General features: G+C 35.2%; 1 protein-coding gene across 1 annotated transcript; it reads left to right on the top strand.

Moving 5' to 3' along the window:
* The first annotated feature begins 8,913 nt into the window (after positions 1-8,913).
* LOC132556442 (uncharacterized) lies at positions 8,914-16,590 on the top strand. Its single transcript, XM_060220854.1, has 3 exons — positions 8,914-9,047; positions 12,782-12,871; positions 15,275-16,590. The coding sequence occupies exons 1-3, from the start codon at positions 8,972-8,974 to the stop codon at positions 15,913-15,915; spliced, it is 807 nt and encodes a 268-aa protein (XP_060076837.1). The 5' UTR covers positions 8,914-8,971; the 3' UTR covers positions 15,916-16,590.
* Positions 16,591-17,550: the final 960 nt, after the last annotated feature.

The following is a 17,550-nucleotide window of genomic DNA, read 5'->3' as shown; positions in this document are numbered from 1 at the left end:
CGTCACACCTTAATATTTCGTTTGTCGTGGAAAATTCCCAAATGTTTGTTTTATTTCTTGTGAAAGAACACTTCTCTTGTGGACTTTCCGTTCATCAAACGTCAACACTAGTGAGTAAACTCATTTAGCAGTAATGGTAGATTTACCAGCACAATTCTTTTTTTTTCACAAATATTTCATTATTCCAGCGATAATTGAGACTGCCAGGGTTGGGGCCCTGGGGTCAGTCCAAATAATGTCCTCTCCACAGAAGGGTTCTAGCACACCACACACCATACAACATTCATACGTACAAAATATAAATATTTACATATTTTACCATAATTTTTTTCAACATTTCCATTCTATTTTCATAACTTCTTCACACCATTTTCAAACAGTTCATTGTATAGTTTTGTTTTATACAAGTTGATCAAAATTTTCACACATCTTTCACACATAACACACACCGGATATCTTGCAATAACGAACAAGGACCTTTGGACTGATGGAGGCCTTTAGGGGGAAGGTTGGGGTGTCTATTTCTTTTGATTAACGGAGACTTTTAAGGGACATAAATCCATTTTATTGCCTAAATGATGACACCTCAAAAACAAAAAAGTGAAGGACTTTGATATCAGTAGATGACAATCAAAATAAAATATCTCAAAGAACAGTCTTTACGTTTTTGAAAATAGATTTACATGCCAAAATGTTTGGTATTAAATGATTGACTTGACTGTAGTATATGTGATGTTTTGTGAGGAGGAGAAAATGGTTTAAAACCTTACTGAACCATTGATTGCCAAACAAAATGTCAATTTCTCTAAAATTATATTGGTCAATTGGATCATATTGTGAATACCAGTGGTAAAGCTCCTCAAAAATTTGTACTGAATAGAAACATTTAGAAAAGATGCGTTCCACTGTTTCAGGTTCTCTTTGACAGAAAATACATTTGTTATTGGGAACAATCTGCATTTTGTACAATAAATCATTGGTTGGTAGGATCCTTTTCTTATACAGAAATGTTTGTAATTTTGTCTCCTGTGTATAATTGAATATATTTTTGTATTTACTACTCCAATCCATGGGAGAGGTTTGCAAGTTTAATACTAATTGCCATTTCTCTTGGCTTTTAATTGGTGTTTGAACATTTTGGGCAGTAAACATGGAATATAAAAATTGGAATTGGTTTTTGATAACATCATTGAAAGTATGTCTTTTCATTTTAATGGACTAACGTTTATTCCATTAAGACGTTCTTCCCTATATTCTTGTTTCCATTTTCTATCTACTTTTCTGACTAGTGCATAATATTTTAATATTGTAAACCAGGTGTTCCTTGGAATTCAATCAAATTTTAAACATTATCATAATTATCAAAAATATCAGATATAGTCTTTAATCCATGATGTTTCTATTATGTGAAATGTCTAAAAGATTCAAATGTTGACAGATTTAAGATACTTTCCCCAAGATACTCATCAAGAGTTTTTGGTTCTGACTGTAATTCTGCTAGAGCCTTAATTACATCTTTCCAAAAACATTTTTTTACATGTCTTGCTAATTCTACTATTTTCGAACTATCAAGATCAAACAAAATATCAGGGTTAACTGGAAGAATGTTTTGTATTTTTGATTTCCAAGAAGCACTATACTCGTTATAAATTGTCTTTATCCATTTCTCGTTTTTAAATATTTATTAAATGAGTATATATGCGTTACACTAAGTCCACCTTTTTCTTTTTTACCTATAAGTGTGTCTCTTTTAATCTTCTCTGTCTTAAAATTCCAGATAAACTTGAAAATAAGTTTATTTAATTTGTCTAGAAATTGTTTTGGTGGATTTGGCAATGATGTGAATAAATGCACAAACTTAGAAACTACTAATGCTTTTACAACTGTGATTCTGCCAACCAATGAGATATCTCTGTTGTTCCAAAATCTAAGTAATTTTTCTATTTGAAGTATTTTGTTGCGAAAGTTTATTTCAACCATTGCCTCCAGATTTAAAGAGAATTTTATACCCAGTAATTTAAACCCAGATGAGGACTAATTTAGATTCAGCTCCGGATATATACGTTCCTCTGATTTTTTTTTTATTTCCAATCCAATATAAACTTGATTTCTGTAAATTTATTTTAACCCTGAAATGATAGCAAATTGTTTTAACAAATTAAAAACTGATATGAGGGATTTTTCAGAACCATCCATTAGTAAATAAGCATTATCAGCATACTGACTCAAACATAGATACCTGTTATTAATAATAATGCCTTTTACATCCTTGTTAGCTTTAATCGCTATTGATAAAATTCTACCCCTATTATAAAAATATATGGTGAGAATGGGTCACATTGACGACAACCACGCCCTAGATTGAAGAAATCAGAGAGATGGTCAAGGTTTATTATGCAACTTTTTGAATGTTTGTATAATATTTCAAACCAATGGCAGAGAGAGGGGCCTTTTTTTATCAAATTGCATTCGATAGAATCAAATGCTTTTTCAAAGTCTAACAAATATAAAAGTCCTGATTCATCATCTTCTTGTAATAAATGCAATGTTTCATATACCAGTCTTGTGTTGTCACCAATAAACCTACCTTTCAAAAAGCCTGTTTGAGAATCACTTATGATTTTTGGTAAAACTACTTTCAGTCTATTAGCTATAGCAGCTGAAGCAATTATATAGTTGCCCCGTCCTGTATGCATGATTTATAAATTTCAGTAGAACACACCCAAATCTGCCCAAAAGGATTTATAAAAATCAACGCTTTATCCATCCGAACCAGTACTTTTCCCATTTTTCATACTTTTCAAAGCTTTGGCCATTTCCTCTAATTTCAGAATTCTTTCACAAATTAGTCTGTCTGAATCATCTTATTTAACCTGATTCTCAAAAAAGAAGGATTCTACTAGATCCTCCAAATCTAAATGTGACGAAGTTGTTGGAACAAACTTACCTCCTCTTGCATAATATCATTCTGTTCCTTTAAGATATTCCCATTGTCATTAATTAGTTCACTTATAGTTTTGTCGACAAAATTTCTTTTTTTCTAAAATACAAAAATATTTTGTTGCCTTTCCCCATTTCCATACCAGTTAGCTTTTGATCTTAACATTAACCCCTCAACGTTGTTTTTCCATTTAGTTTCTAACTGTTGTTTTTTCTCTTCATACTCCTGACATAAGTTATCTATAGAATTCTTATTGATGCTTGTTGCTATGTTGCCTATTTTTGTCTCTAGTTCTTTTTCAACTTTTCTTCTATGTTTTGCTTTCAAATTGGAAAAGGATATGTTTCTGATCTAATTTTCATCTTCAATAATTCAAAAAAATGTTAATCATTAATTCTAAAAACCAATGACTGTTTATCACCTTCTGTATAGTATTCGTTAATAGTTTGATCAATGCAATCTTTAACGTTTTGAACATAAACTCTGTCTTTTAACAATGATGCATTATGCTTCCAATATCCTTTCCCCTTATAATGTTACTAAAACTTACTTCTAATATTATGCAAGAGTGGTCAGTCTTATATCCAGGGATGATACTAGTATCTTTAATTTATGAAAATATGTCTGTAGATATTAGAAAATAATCTAATCTGCTTTGACGAACAGGATTGTTTTGTCATTATGTGTACTGCCTGGAAAAAGCTGTCGCCAGGGATCAACAAAATCATAGAAATTAATTGTATTTTTTTTATTTCCTGTTGGGCTTCAGGGTTATTATTGTGAATGATATTTTGAGTATCTAAATCCTTATTCTGTTTAACATTCCAGTCGCCACAGAGTATAACAGAAGTATTATTGAATACTCTAATAGTATTTAGGAAATATGAGAGAGAAAAAAACAGGCGAATCTTTATTAGGCCCATAAACACATGGTAAAGTCAATCTGTTTTTGGTTAACTGTTATATCTGACATAATAAATATACCTGAAGTATCAATCCTATTGCCATGAATAGTATATTCAAATGTATTTCTCATCAAGATAGCTACTCCAACTGATCTAGAGTTATGATTGCTGAAGACACAATTATACCCCCACTCCCTTTCTCATATATTTGCTAGTTTCCTCAATACATATAATATCTGCTTTCTTCCACTTACAAAGATAAAAATTCTTGAATAATCCATTCTGACCTCCTAGAGTGACTACTCGGTACTGCGATGGTATATCGATGAACTTCACAGCTGATGGGGGACAACATGCTGAAACCAGGTAACTGTAACTCTTGTAACTATGATGAAGCCCAGGCCGATTTGGTCTGCATCCAAATGCAGTTTTGGGACATTTACGAGTAGGAGGTTAAAGGCATTTTTCATGCCGTGGTCTTATTCTTATTATTGTTCTTATTATTACTATTACTTCACTTGCACAGATCCACGCTTAACCAAGCTTTTATGGCTTAGTAATGAAATATATCTTATTATCTATTAAAACTTAATAATTCATCAAAACAAGAAAAAATAGTTAAATAAAATTACGTTTTTGCGTAAGGATTGGTACTTCCCTGCTGAAGCATTTGAGTAATCCGAAGATGATGCTCTCAGTGCATCTAACTCAACTTGCAATAGTCTCTCCGACACTAAAAATGTTGTTGGTAGACGAGGAAGGTGAATCGTGAAGCCTGGCTGGCATCGAGACTATGGGATGAAAATTTGATGTTCCCACGTGAAATCGTGGAAGATGACTCCACTATCGTGGACCAAGAAAGAATGATATTCCCGTGTTGCCACACGGAAGATAGCTCCACTACTGTGGACCATGGTGTTCTTGTAAGATTTCCTGGAAGGAATTCCGTCACTTAGTTTCTGTGTATTATCTGGACGCGATTGGAAAGTACTTTCGGTGGAACTGGCGCGGGACACGCCAGCAACCCCCAGGATAACATGATGACATTTGACTGTATTGCTCTTATGTGGGGTTTCCAAAGTCATGATATACTAATGGAATGTAAACGGACAAAGTGAATGGTGACTTTCTTTTTTTCTGTTTTTTTCAGTTTGATGTGATTTTGTTATTAACTAAGTCGTATTGTCATATATTTATATTACAATGTGTTTTATTTATATAGTGATGCTGCTAAATACTTTTTCTTTTACAGAGTTCCTAATTTGAGGACAAAATTTACGTCTAAGCAGGAGCAGTGTCGCGAAGTTACACTTTAATTGTAAATGTAAGTACATGTATCTTTCATATAATCTTTTTGTATCCCGTTTGTTACAATTTGCCTGGTATATTGTGTGATGAGACACAAAACCAGAAGTTCAAAGTTCGTTTGTGATGATGGTTACTATTCAACAACGCATTTGATTTTAAATCACAATATGATGACAGATTGGAGAGTGATGATAAATAAGTTCGTATATATTGGTATTACGAAATACATATACAATTTATATGAAAGTCCAACTATGTAAAAATCCTAAGTCCAATGAAATGACAGAGTTCTGTTCACACTCGGTAATCCGTAGTGTTGTCCCTTTGCTGGTTGGTAATCCAATTGCCAGATAGGTCTCCAAAACGAATATATTAAACGGAAGTGACCATTATCGATACTGACGTGTAGACAGGTAAATAATAGAGATTAATGAAACAAAAGAGACGTTACCGCTAAACCATTAACAGTAGATGACGTAATAGCCTCGGGTACATAATTAGATAACGAAACATTTACCGGGGAGAGCTCGCTTGTCACCCTGAAAACATATGCTTGAGAACAATGGAAATAGATTTATTACACATCAAAGCAATTTTAACAGATAAAAAAATGGATAAACGTAAATTAACGATCAATTACAAATATGTGAAAAATATTGAAAAGTTCTTTGTGATATATCTATGAATTGCTATATTTCTTTAACATGTGTTGTTTACATCAGAGACGTATATATTACATGTAATATATATGTCTCTGTTTACATGTATGTACGTACACATACCGTTGACCAGGTACGACAAGCTATTTTAACCACCTTACCTGTGTAGCCACTGGTACCTGTTTTATTTATAGTGTACGCTGGTCGAGAGTTCTTACTTAATGTTGGCGAAGTGTCAACGTTTGCGTAATTCAATTCAATCTACCATGTGCTCAATTCAATTTATTTCCGTAAGTTGTACAACTTACTGGATAAATAAAAGTCAAAGGACAAAGACACTCGCATTCTTACCATCATAAACACTATGTCATCATTCGTTATGCTGGTATAATATTTTTGGAGGAGACCACGAAAATACTAATTAATTTGTCACAATAAATCTTTCTTACTTTTATGTGCTGACGTTAGATACTTTCCTAAATTATCAAGGTCTTTTATATTTTCAGTTTTGAGAAAAGGAATGAATTTAAACATACCAGGCTTATTAAAATAATATGTCTTAATAAATTTGATACAAAAAAATCTTCATAAAACTTACATTTGATAATAAAATGATATTCGTCTTCTGCATCGTTCTCATCACATAAAATACACGTTTTTACTCTGCCTGGGTACATCTCTGTATAGTCCACGTTCAATTACTAAATCATGCACAGATAAACGGATCTTAGAAATAAGTTTCTGAAAACTTACATTAACTGGCTTTTGTAGGTATGACTGGAATTGAATACTTCCAACCAGATGTTTGTATAAAAATCCTTCAGGTGAAGAATTAACTTTCACAAGACATTCTTGTTGAAAATTGTCAAATAAACGTTGTTTATAAACAATAATATGAAATTTAGCAGAACTGTTATTGGTATCTACAAACATGTATCCAAGGTCGACAGTTAAAAGGTCACGTTTTAAATTAATGATTCAAGGGCCATTTTTTCAACTATATCGTCATAACACAATTTTAGTTCACAGTTTTAGCTTTAGCCAATATTTGAAAATTATAACTTTTCTGAGTATTTCTAAGGGAAGTCTTCACAACTCAATGTATAAAAATAGTAGTATTTGTTGTTTTTCTTATTCCTAGTAATGACCAAAGAAATTACGGTATGGAGTTTTTCAATTTCTGGAGATTTGTGATAACCCCAGATTTCAGATTCATACATTCAAATATTATTTACATGAGCGTCAAAAATAGCAAGACAAGATTCGATATCAAAAATAGTCTATCTACATACATTATTCACCGCGTATAATGATTTTCGTCCTTGCTCTGCAAGTTTAAGTTGAGTAAATATTCTTTTAAAATTTAAAGTAATTCCAAGGTAATTATATTCATCTAATATTTCAATTTCCTCATTATCGTAAAACCAATTCTCATTCGAATGTACTAAACCACCAGTCCTTAAGAAGACTATATTTGCCTTATTTACATTTACAGTTAAACTCCATTATCTACCATACTCTTCTAATGTATCTAACGTTTTCTGTGCGTCATGTGGTGTTTTAGACATAATAAATCATGTAATCTGCTTATATCAGTTAAAACGGTTGTTAGTTTGGATTTCTACCGAGGAACAACTATTTGTTTATAAGATTAATTGCTGAACCATTAACACATGAAGTATATAAAAGGGGAGACAATATTTCCCCTGCAATCATCCACAGTCACATTTGAAGAAAGCTAGAGTGCTAGAGAGTGTAATTCAAGTGACCATTGGTATGAAAGTTTTCTTCTAGAGTAGTGTTCCTGTGTTTGGTTAGACAGAGCCTGACTTTTCGGTCGTGTATTTTCACAGTGTACCTGCTGTATATAGAACTTCAGTCTTACTTATATCTGTACACTTGTAAATGTAAATTCCTATTGCTGAGTACAGCTTTTAAAATACACGTATTGGTCTCCTCATCCTTTTCTCCCGTTCATTTAGGGTTTGTTTATACATTTACATGAGCTCACTGCGCGAGCCCCAAACAAATAATTGTTGACAATGCTATTTACCACAATATGATAGTGTTTACAAAATGATCTGCGTCTTTTTTTTCAAATCTATCACGTCACGTGATCAGCCCTAATTTTGAGAGGGGTTTCCCGAAACAAAGTAGTGGTCAAACTGGACTCTAGAAATAGAATGTGAATATCGGGACAGTATAGAGACGTAATTGTAAACACACAAAAATACACCCAATCAATAACAAAAGGTATGTCTCTTTAGTATCAATAACAGCAAAATTAATGTGATTATTGACATTACATTATCATTTTAGAGACACAAATTTCGGTCTAACGTCGCTCCGTCGAATCTATCAGTGAGCAGGCTTACCCTGTAAAGTAGGTGTGTCCTTTATTTTCGATGGGCTGATACAGAAGGTGTTGTCCAGTGTCGGATAGACGTGAAATTTACTCACCATGGTTACGGTTGTAATACGAGACAAAGTAAATGTAGAAACGGTCGAACGCCTGAAGACTTAGCGAGACCTCGACTATCTTGAGCGCTAGGGGGCCAAAACTCTAGAGTTATGAGACTTTTAGGTGACAGAGCAGTTATGGACAGACGGATGTGATCGATATTCCATTGTGTAGCCGGGTGATTTGGAGGATTATGAAAAGTATTTTGTGAAGTAGTTTAACGTATATAGGACGATTTGTATGTGTTGTCGTCTGCTATGTAAATAGACCGAGATTTTCACGGTTGAAGGCCTAGCTATATGCCTTTGTTATATGCTGAAGGATGGACGGATGTTTCGATATTCCGGGATATAAGTGTAATTACAAGTATGATTAGTATAGTATTTTTATAAATAGAAGGTATTATTACATACCTAGATGTTTAAAGAAAAAAGGGCGGTAAATATGCATCGTCATCTGCAGTGTGAATAGACCGAGAGAAGGCCTGATTGAACCAGGTATCTGGCCGTCAGCTTTGTCCAACGACTAACCGGCTATACAACTGAAAACCGAAACCGCAGATCCGGTGAGTGTGTGTACACATATGTACATACGGAAGCCGTGCTGTGGCACATTGCATTCAAAGAAAATTGATCAATATATTTCTCCCTTCACGTATTGGTAGAAGCTACTAGGTTGCTGTTTGACTGGACGTATAATGACATGGAGAACGGTGGCAACATCTTGTGGTGTGGGAATTACATTTCTGGTGGTTATACCATATCTACATATAGGTGAGTCCATCCCCGCTATTCGCACGAGTGATCTGTATGCACACACCACGACCACTTTCTATAAGTGGTACATGAATTAAGTATGTATTTTACTCGTATGAATAGTACTACACCACAAGTGAGTATATCTTTAATTGCTTCCTTATAGTAGGAGATCCGTTTTGGGTACAAAGACGTACAGTAATCTACCAATTTAACTACTATCGGTTGTATATCGTAGCTCGAAGGTTTACACTGAAATGTATTAACATGCTTTATATAACATCTTATATTTTACATCGCGTGACGTTAATATCCTTTGTACACAGTTGTTTTTTGTGACTGGATATTAATACAATCTGTTCCAAATGCGCACGATATTGTGTTTATGTTTGAAGTTTAGCAGGTTACTAGTAGGTAGAGTTACATTGTGAACACCCCATTCCGTCATACATATCACAATGGCCAGCCACTGGAATTCACAAATATGAAATCAGTTATTTTCAACAAGCTATACAAACTTAAATCGAGTCAATTCTTCTCTAGGGAATTTAAGGAATAGTACTAATATGTAAACTGTGTGTCATATGTAGACAAAACGTTTAACAGATAGATACATGTTTATGTACATTAAAGGGACATTGTTGTTCATTAGGTGATACACTTTGTATATATATATATATATATATATATATATGCAATAATATAACATATTGAGAGAAAAAAATATTTTACCGCGAAGTCGCTTTAAACGTTGTCTTGCAACTTATGTCGTGCATTTAACTGTGACATCCCTTCTATAGATGTTGCGACATCAACAATGTGCATTAAACTTAAAACGTGCCGAAATATGTGTACAACCGGAAACAAATAACTTATTCATCATACTTGATTTGAATTTTAAAAATACTGCAATGTTTTTCCATATAGAAAGTTGATAAGTCATAAAGTATGCGTGCTTGGTTTAGGATCACGATGAATGTCAAGAGAAACTAGATCTCAAGGATGTTTGTATTGTGAATTCACGATGTTTACAGACTTTACGGAGTATGGCTGTCCGTACCTAGTGTCATAAAATCAGCTTGCTTGTTGTTATGTTTGAAATAAAACCGAGTTTAAATACATATAACGCTTAGGCTTTACTACTAGATAAAGAAAGAAATGTGATAATATATGCTAACTAGGGAAGATTCTCGTTAAATGTCTCCATCAAAATATGTTATGTTTTAAAAGTTGACAACTTGACGTTAAGGTGTTAAGACTTTTAGACATAGTGGATTTTCCGGTTTACATACAAACTAGTGTGGTTTGTACGTGTGTTATTGGGGTGACTAGATTTCTGCACAAAGTGATTCATATATATTTATGATCTATGAAGTCGTAGCTACAGTGCGTACGAGTAATTCTTCAAATATATATACACTAGAAAGTAATATTCACTGAGTCCGGAACATGTACAGGAAAATGATAAATTGAAACCAGGTATGATTAGTAAAGCGCTGATGATATATAAACGGCCGTCTTTTCAGTGAAGGATGTGGTAGATGTACTAGACAGTAATTAAATCTACTTATGTTGGTAATTGAAATAAATAATGCTTTCGTTACGTTATATAGAAAATATAATCTTGGTATTTAATTTACAATAATTGGGCACACACTGTCAGCTTGTATGAATCACTCTTGCTGTCCAACGTGGACCACCACAAGGGGCTTTTCTGTGTGAGCAAACCCACGTGGTCCAGCAGGTGACCCCGTGCCTTTTCACGTCTGTTCGGGGTTTATAACCGTCTTCACCTTTTTAAGTATGTTACAGTGTATCTATGGTACAAATGTGACCTCGTCACGCGATACGGGGCTCTGGGTCTTTGTACCGCTAGACAAGTCCTAAACTTTTTATATTAAACGTGAAAACGTAACGCAGGTAGGTTTTAGCCTATTTTCACAGCCAGGGACGTAGATATCATCAATTTTATCTACGTCCCTATCACCGCCTTTGGAACTAGCTGTTGTTAAAAATGCTAGCTTTTCTGATCGGTAAAAATATTTAACAATTTACCAGTGGCACTTAGCGGCAGTCGTATGCTAAAAATGTCGTTTTCTTTCAAAACAGAGTCATGCATGAGGACAGTCGTCATGGTTTAAACATAGGTACAGATAAATGGATCAAAGATCAGTTCTAACAACTAACGAACTCCATATATATAATTACAAATAATTAATATACAGCACGTGACACCGATATTTATATTATATACATGAAAATACATTATGTAATATCGTAGACGTACAATTGTAAGTTTAAGTCATTTCATCAAAAGGAGGAAAAGATGAGAAGATAGAAAGAACAGAAGAGAAAAAGAGATTATATAGATAGTCATTATGAGACATTCAATTATAATACTCAAAACACACCAAAATATCCAGAATGAGATTTGTGTCAATCACATGAACGAATTAGCATTGCTCTGGTTTTCAGATGATTTTCCGAGACACGACGATATGGCGGAACGCACTGAATGATGGTATCACTGACATCTGTTAAGTTAACCATATTTATTGCCGTAAGACAAGGGTTAGGCACATGCTATTGCAACTTATCAACGCCTTCTCCGAAACTACGTGCAGATATACAGTCGTCTGCCACCATGGACAGACTTGCTCAATGTACTGCTGAAGACAATGGTGACATTTTCAATAATAGTGAAAGTGCAACCACCCAAAATGTTATCTGTTATATATCAACGGTAGACAGTATAACTAAACATTGAAAGACTTGATTTTCGGTGTTATGTTGAACACTCAGACCCTTCGGCCTCAGGCAACACTTTAGTCCCCTAGTTCAACATAACACATGTTGACCTCAACCCCAGGCAATATATGTATATTGTTCCATATATCAACAGGTAGATCTTGAACAGTATATATTTGTTTGTGTTTATATACCCGGTTCTGTACAGTGTACACACAGTGTCGATCTGATCATGTCAGAGTGACCAACACCAATATTCCCTCCAAGGTTGTTTTTTTTTGTGTCATTATACAACAATTATATTAGCTAAGTTTAGCGGGACGTTTGATATCATTAAGACGTGTAGACCGTCCAGTCATTGTGATTCTATAGGGTCACAAGCACTATGTATATGTATGAATTTCGGATTCCTTTGGGGTAGGAAAAACACATTGCTATCGACTGCTCCAACAAAAATTGAATTCAGTGAGAAAATTCACAACTCTACCAACTGATCAAAGAAGGAAAGATGTCCATTAGCTAGCAGAGACTGTATTTACATCAAACCATACCATGATTGTACATGCAACACCATCCGCTCATTTAACATATATCCATGTAACTGAACACATTAAAATGCAAGAAGCTTAACTGTAACAAGAGTGTTGGTTTTGATGGAAATGCTCTTAAGTTCTGTTAATATATAGCATTACAATATCATTGCCCGGTAGACGGAAACATATATCGCTGATCCCAGGATTTACGTCAGATACATGAAACTTTACCAAATGATTTTCAATCTTGACAACTGCTGTTAAAAGTGGAGATAATTTCATCACCCATTTTCTGTACAATTCTTCGTGAAAAGGTGAACCTTATAAAACATGCTTGTAGTTTTGTATCAGGATTTGTGTCGGTAGCACATTTGATACACGATATACATTTTGCGTAGTGTTTTTGGAGAGGTTGTCTCCCTTTGATTGTTCCTGTTGTGGGTTTTGTATGGATTTGCATTTATTACACAGGGATTTTCCACTTGAAGTTATGGGTACCTGATAAAGAACCGGTAGACAAAGAGAACTGTAGATGTACATGCTGGGACACTGTTTTTAAAGGTAATGTATAACACAAAGGACATTTTAGTAAAAACATTTCCCAATTGGACCTCGTTTCATGGAGATCTGACGGAGCCCCGTTGAAATCGTTGTCCTAGTGACTTTTTCTTACAAGTTTGTTGAAATACCTGACTTTTTTTTAGTGAAATTGAACCTTTATAATACATACAAATTAACGTTTGGGTAGGTGTATATTTTCTTGACGCTGAAGTTAACGAAGCCATGTTTGCTATCTTTGCAACGCCGTTCGGCAACTCTAGTTTTGTATTCTAATAAATATATTTTTTGTTGAGAAATATTCCAAACCCTACATCTGTGACGATACACAAAATAGCATTACCTATACACATCGCTTATTGATTAAAAGTGTCCAAAGTTTGCCGTAACCTGCCTACTACCTATGATTTATTCGATTAGCGACTCGGTTCAGTATAGACACATAAACTTGAAGTTCTTTGAAATGATCTCATATATAAAACTTGTGACATTTATTGGATTATTGGCCTAATAATTTTCCCGATCTAGATTTCGACGTTTCATTCCATTCGTTAGATTTCGATATAAACAGTCGACTGACGGGTTTTAAAATCTAGGCTCGGTATGAGTTACGAGTTCTGAAGATGCAGTTAATTTCTTAATTGCTATTGGAAGATGCTTATCACTGTGTGATAGTCCCTTACCACTGTGTGATGGTCCAAAACCACTGTGTGATGGTCCCTTACCACTGTGTGATAGTCCCTTACCACTTTGTGATAGTCCCTTACCACTGTGTGATGGTCCCTTACCACTGTGTGATGGTCCCTTGTGTGATGGTCCCTAACCACTGTGTGATGGTCCCTAACCACTGTGTGATGGTCCCTAACCACTGTGTGATGGTCCCTTTCCACTGTGTGATGGTCCCTAACCACTGTGTGATAGTCCCTTACCACTGTGTGATGGTCCCTTACCACTATGTGATGGTCCCTAACTACTGTGTGGTGGTCCCTTACCACTGTTTGATGGTCCCTAAACACTGTGTGATGGTCCCTTACCACTGTGTGATGGTCCCTTTACACTGTTTGATGGTCCCTTTACACTGTGCGATGGTCCCTAACCACTGTGTGATGGTCCCTTACCACTGTGTGATGGTCCCTTACCACTGTGTGAGGGTCCCTTACCACTGTGTGATGATCCATTAACACTGTGTGATGATCCCTTAACACTGTGTGATGGTCCCTTACCACTGTGTGATGGTCCCTTACCACTGTGTGATGGTCCCTTAACACTTTGTGATGGTCCCTTACCACTGTGTGATGGTCCCTTTACACTGTTTGATGGTCCCTTTACACTATGCGATGGTCCCTAACCACTGTGTGATGGTCCCTTACCACTGTGTGATAGTCCCTTACCACTGTGTGATGATCCATTAACACTGTGTGATGGTCACTTACCACTGTGTGATGGTCCCTTACCACTGTGTGATGGTCCCTTACCACTGTGTGATGGTCCGTTAACACTGTGTGATGGTCCCTTACCACTGTGTGTTGGTCCCTTACCACTGTGTGATGGTCCCTTACCACTGTGTGATGGTCCCTTGCTACTGTGTGATGGTCCCTTACCACTGTGTGATGATCCCTTAACACTGTGTGATGGTCCTTACCACTGTGTGATGGTCCGTTAACACTGTGCGATGGTCCCTTACCACTGTGTGATGGTCCCTAACCACTGTGTGATGGTCCCTTAACACTGTGTGATTGTCCCCTACCACTGTGTAATGGTCCATTAACACTGTGTGATAGTCCCTTACCACTGTGTGATGGTCCCTTACCACTGTGTGATGGTCCCTTACCACTGTGTGATGCTCCCTTAACACTATGTGATGGTCCATTAACACTGTGTGATGGTCCCTTAACACTGTGTGATGGTCCATTACCACTGTGTGATGGTCCCTTTACACTGTGTGATGGTCCCTTTACACTGTGTGATGGTCCCTAACCACTGTGTGATGGTCCCGTGTGTGATGGGCCTTTAATACTGTGTGATGGTCCCTTGTGTGATGGTCCCTTTACACTCTGCGATGGTCCCTTGTGTGATGGTCCCTTACCACTGTGTGATGGTCCATTAACACTGTTTGATGGTCTCTTAAGACTGTGGGATGGTCCCGTGTGTGATGGGCCTTTAATGCTGTGTGATGGTCCCTTGTGTGATGGTCCCTTAAAACTGTGTGATTGTCCCTTGTGTGATGGTCCCTTTACACTGTGTGATGGTCCCTTAACACTGTGTGATGATCCCTGACTCGTTTTATTATCATGTATCAGGAGCGTAGAAGTGTTTCAAGTTAAATGGGAATATCAACAGACTGCTTATCTTTTTTTGTCAGTTTTCGTCTTGTCTAAAGTTAGGAATGGATTTTGTCTGTTTCAGGATCTTACCAGAATCAAGATGTCATCAAATATAAACACATCTACTTTAACGCCACGGCACAGACTTTCTATATCTGGATACTTACCACTTGTCATATGATCGCGGCATACGAGGCTTTAAAATATCTGTGTGTTACAGTGAGCTCCCGGAAAAGTCGAATACCCATGGTGTTTCTTTTCCTCATGGACATTTATCCCCTTTATTATTCCTGGTGGAATTATCTTAATTATCTGAATGATGATTTTTATGATCAGTTTGTACATCAATTTTTCTTTACAGCTACCGAATTTATATCAACATATCTTATACTGCAGCTATGTTCAAAATCACAACAGATTGATAAATGGAAAATAATCACGATTATCTGTATTAGTTCCGTGCATTTACTGATAGGGGGCGTTGATCAGTTTTTCGTACAAATGTTTCTAGGTAAAGGAAAAATGTACCAGAAGTTACGTAATTTCGGATTTATGTTACCAGACTTTTTACACATCTTTTTACCGTTCTACATCTATCATAAATCGTTGAACGACAGCGGTAGTGTTAACTATCGACAACCAATGTGTACAAAAGTAGATATCTGTTTAGCGGTATCTGCCGTGTGTTGTGGTTTTATCGTTGGTAAATTAATCCTTTCATGACATAACGTACCCTAACAAAAACTCTCATTTATGACTATCAGGTGCACTTTCGCCAGGACATTACTGTACAATATGAAATGTTTTCCTGGCGATAGACAAACTACAAAAAAATGAAATATATTAGAATCTTTCAGATGATTTATATACATTATGTAAATTAGTCCCCTTGAGACAATATATTGGATGTACGCCACGAAAGAAAGTGCCCAGAACATTTTATTTTAAACAGAATTGTACGTACAGAATTTACATTCTTTATACTAGTATTAAGATATCAACACCAATTGAATAAAAAGGAACTGATTATATAAATTGGTTATAGAAAAAAGGTTATTGATCAGAAAACAATATGATTATATACTATATATAACAACAGTCCGTCTTAATGACTCATCGATACAAGTACATTGATGTCGTGTTTACCTGTACAGTGCTGGAAGTGTGAACTGAAGCTATGTTCCATTTTCACCTAAAAATTGACACAACTAATTTTTGATTCAAGTTTGTCAAAGTTATATCAATGTGTTGGAAAGTTACTATACTTGATAGCCAGAGGCATACATTTGGAGATTTATACATATTTTTGCTTTTATTTCACATTGAAGTTGTCCAATAATAGTTTTGTTTAAACATTGTTTAGACTATGAAGAAGATTCATGTGTAAGTTTCAACTGAAAAATGACACATTTAAGTTTCATCTTAAAAAATTAAGAATTATGTATTTGTAACGACGAAAAGTTAACTTTACTGACCAAAGACATACATTTTGGGATTTTTTATCTACAAAACGATATATTAATATTTTTCTGAAATGCCGCTATATAATCTAATTTAAAAAATCGTTCACGTGGAGCGAGAAATCTGCGAATGCGCAACGCGTTACGTCCTCAATAGCTGCAAATGGTATTGTCCAAGTTATTTTATCTTGATTTAATACAGCTTTGAGTGAAATGTTGTGATATGCACAGTCGTGCCACTAAGAAGGCAGCATTGAGTCAAGATATCATCACAGTTTTTTTTTTTTTTTTTATTTCAAAGCAGTTTAAGAAAATGCTGATTTTACAAATGATAAAAAGAATACGGCGGCGGTCACATTTCATATTTTGAGTTATAATAGTTTGAGACATTCTTACAAATATATCTTTTATGATCGATATGAATTTGTGATCGATTTCTTATACTGAATGACGTATACAAGCCTGTGATAATACATTTCAATTGCTACATCTGCGTGAAAATAATAAAAATATGTTTTTAATCATCTGTTTGTTTTCATTGAGTCACCTGTATTCAGTGTCGCCACGCTCATGTCTATATTGTCTTGTTATATCTACGGCTATCGGATATTAGAAAGAGTCATCATGGGGACAAAACACTATCCTAGTAATACATAACAGGCATCATTTTGTGTGTATATCGGTGATATGCTACATGATTATTTTGAATGAGGATTATTTTGGCAATAATAGATCCAAACATGATTTCGAATACTGATCAAAATAAAAAAAAATCAGGTGAATCGAACACTTTTCATATTAAAGCAGATCAGGAGATGAGCAGTAGTCGTCAGAGTGTCCTACCGAATGCTTTGTGTTGACAGCACTTTGTTACACTGTACATCTAAATATTGGAAAC

Source organism: Ylistrum balloti, unplaced genomic scaffold (genome assembly GCF_031769215.1).
Source record: "Ylistrum balloti isolate Yb309-2 unplaced genomic scaffold, AGI_CSIRO_Ybal_v1 Utg370568, whole genome shotgun sequence".
Taxonomy (NCBI): Eukaryota; Metazoa; Mollusca; class Bivalvia; order Pectinida; family Pectinidae; genus Ylistrum; species Ylistrum balloti.
Note: the sequence above shows the minus strand (reverse complement) of the source record. Positions and strands in the feature narration are given on the sequence as shown.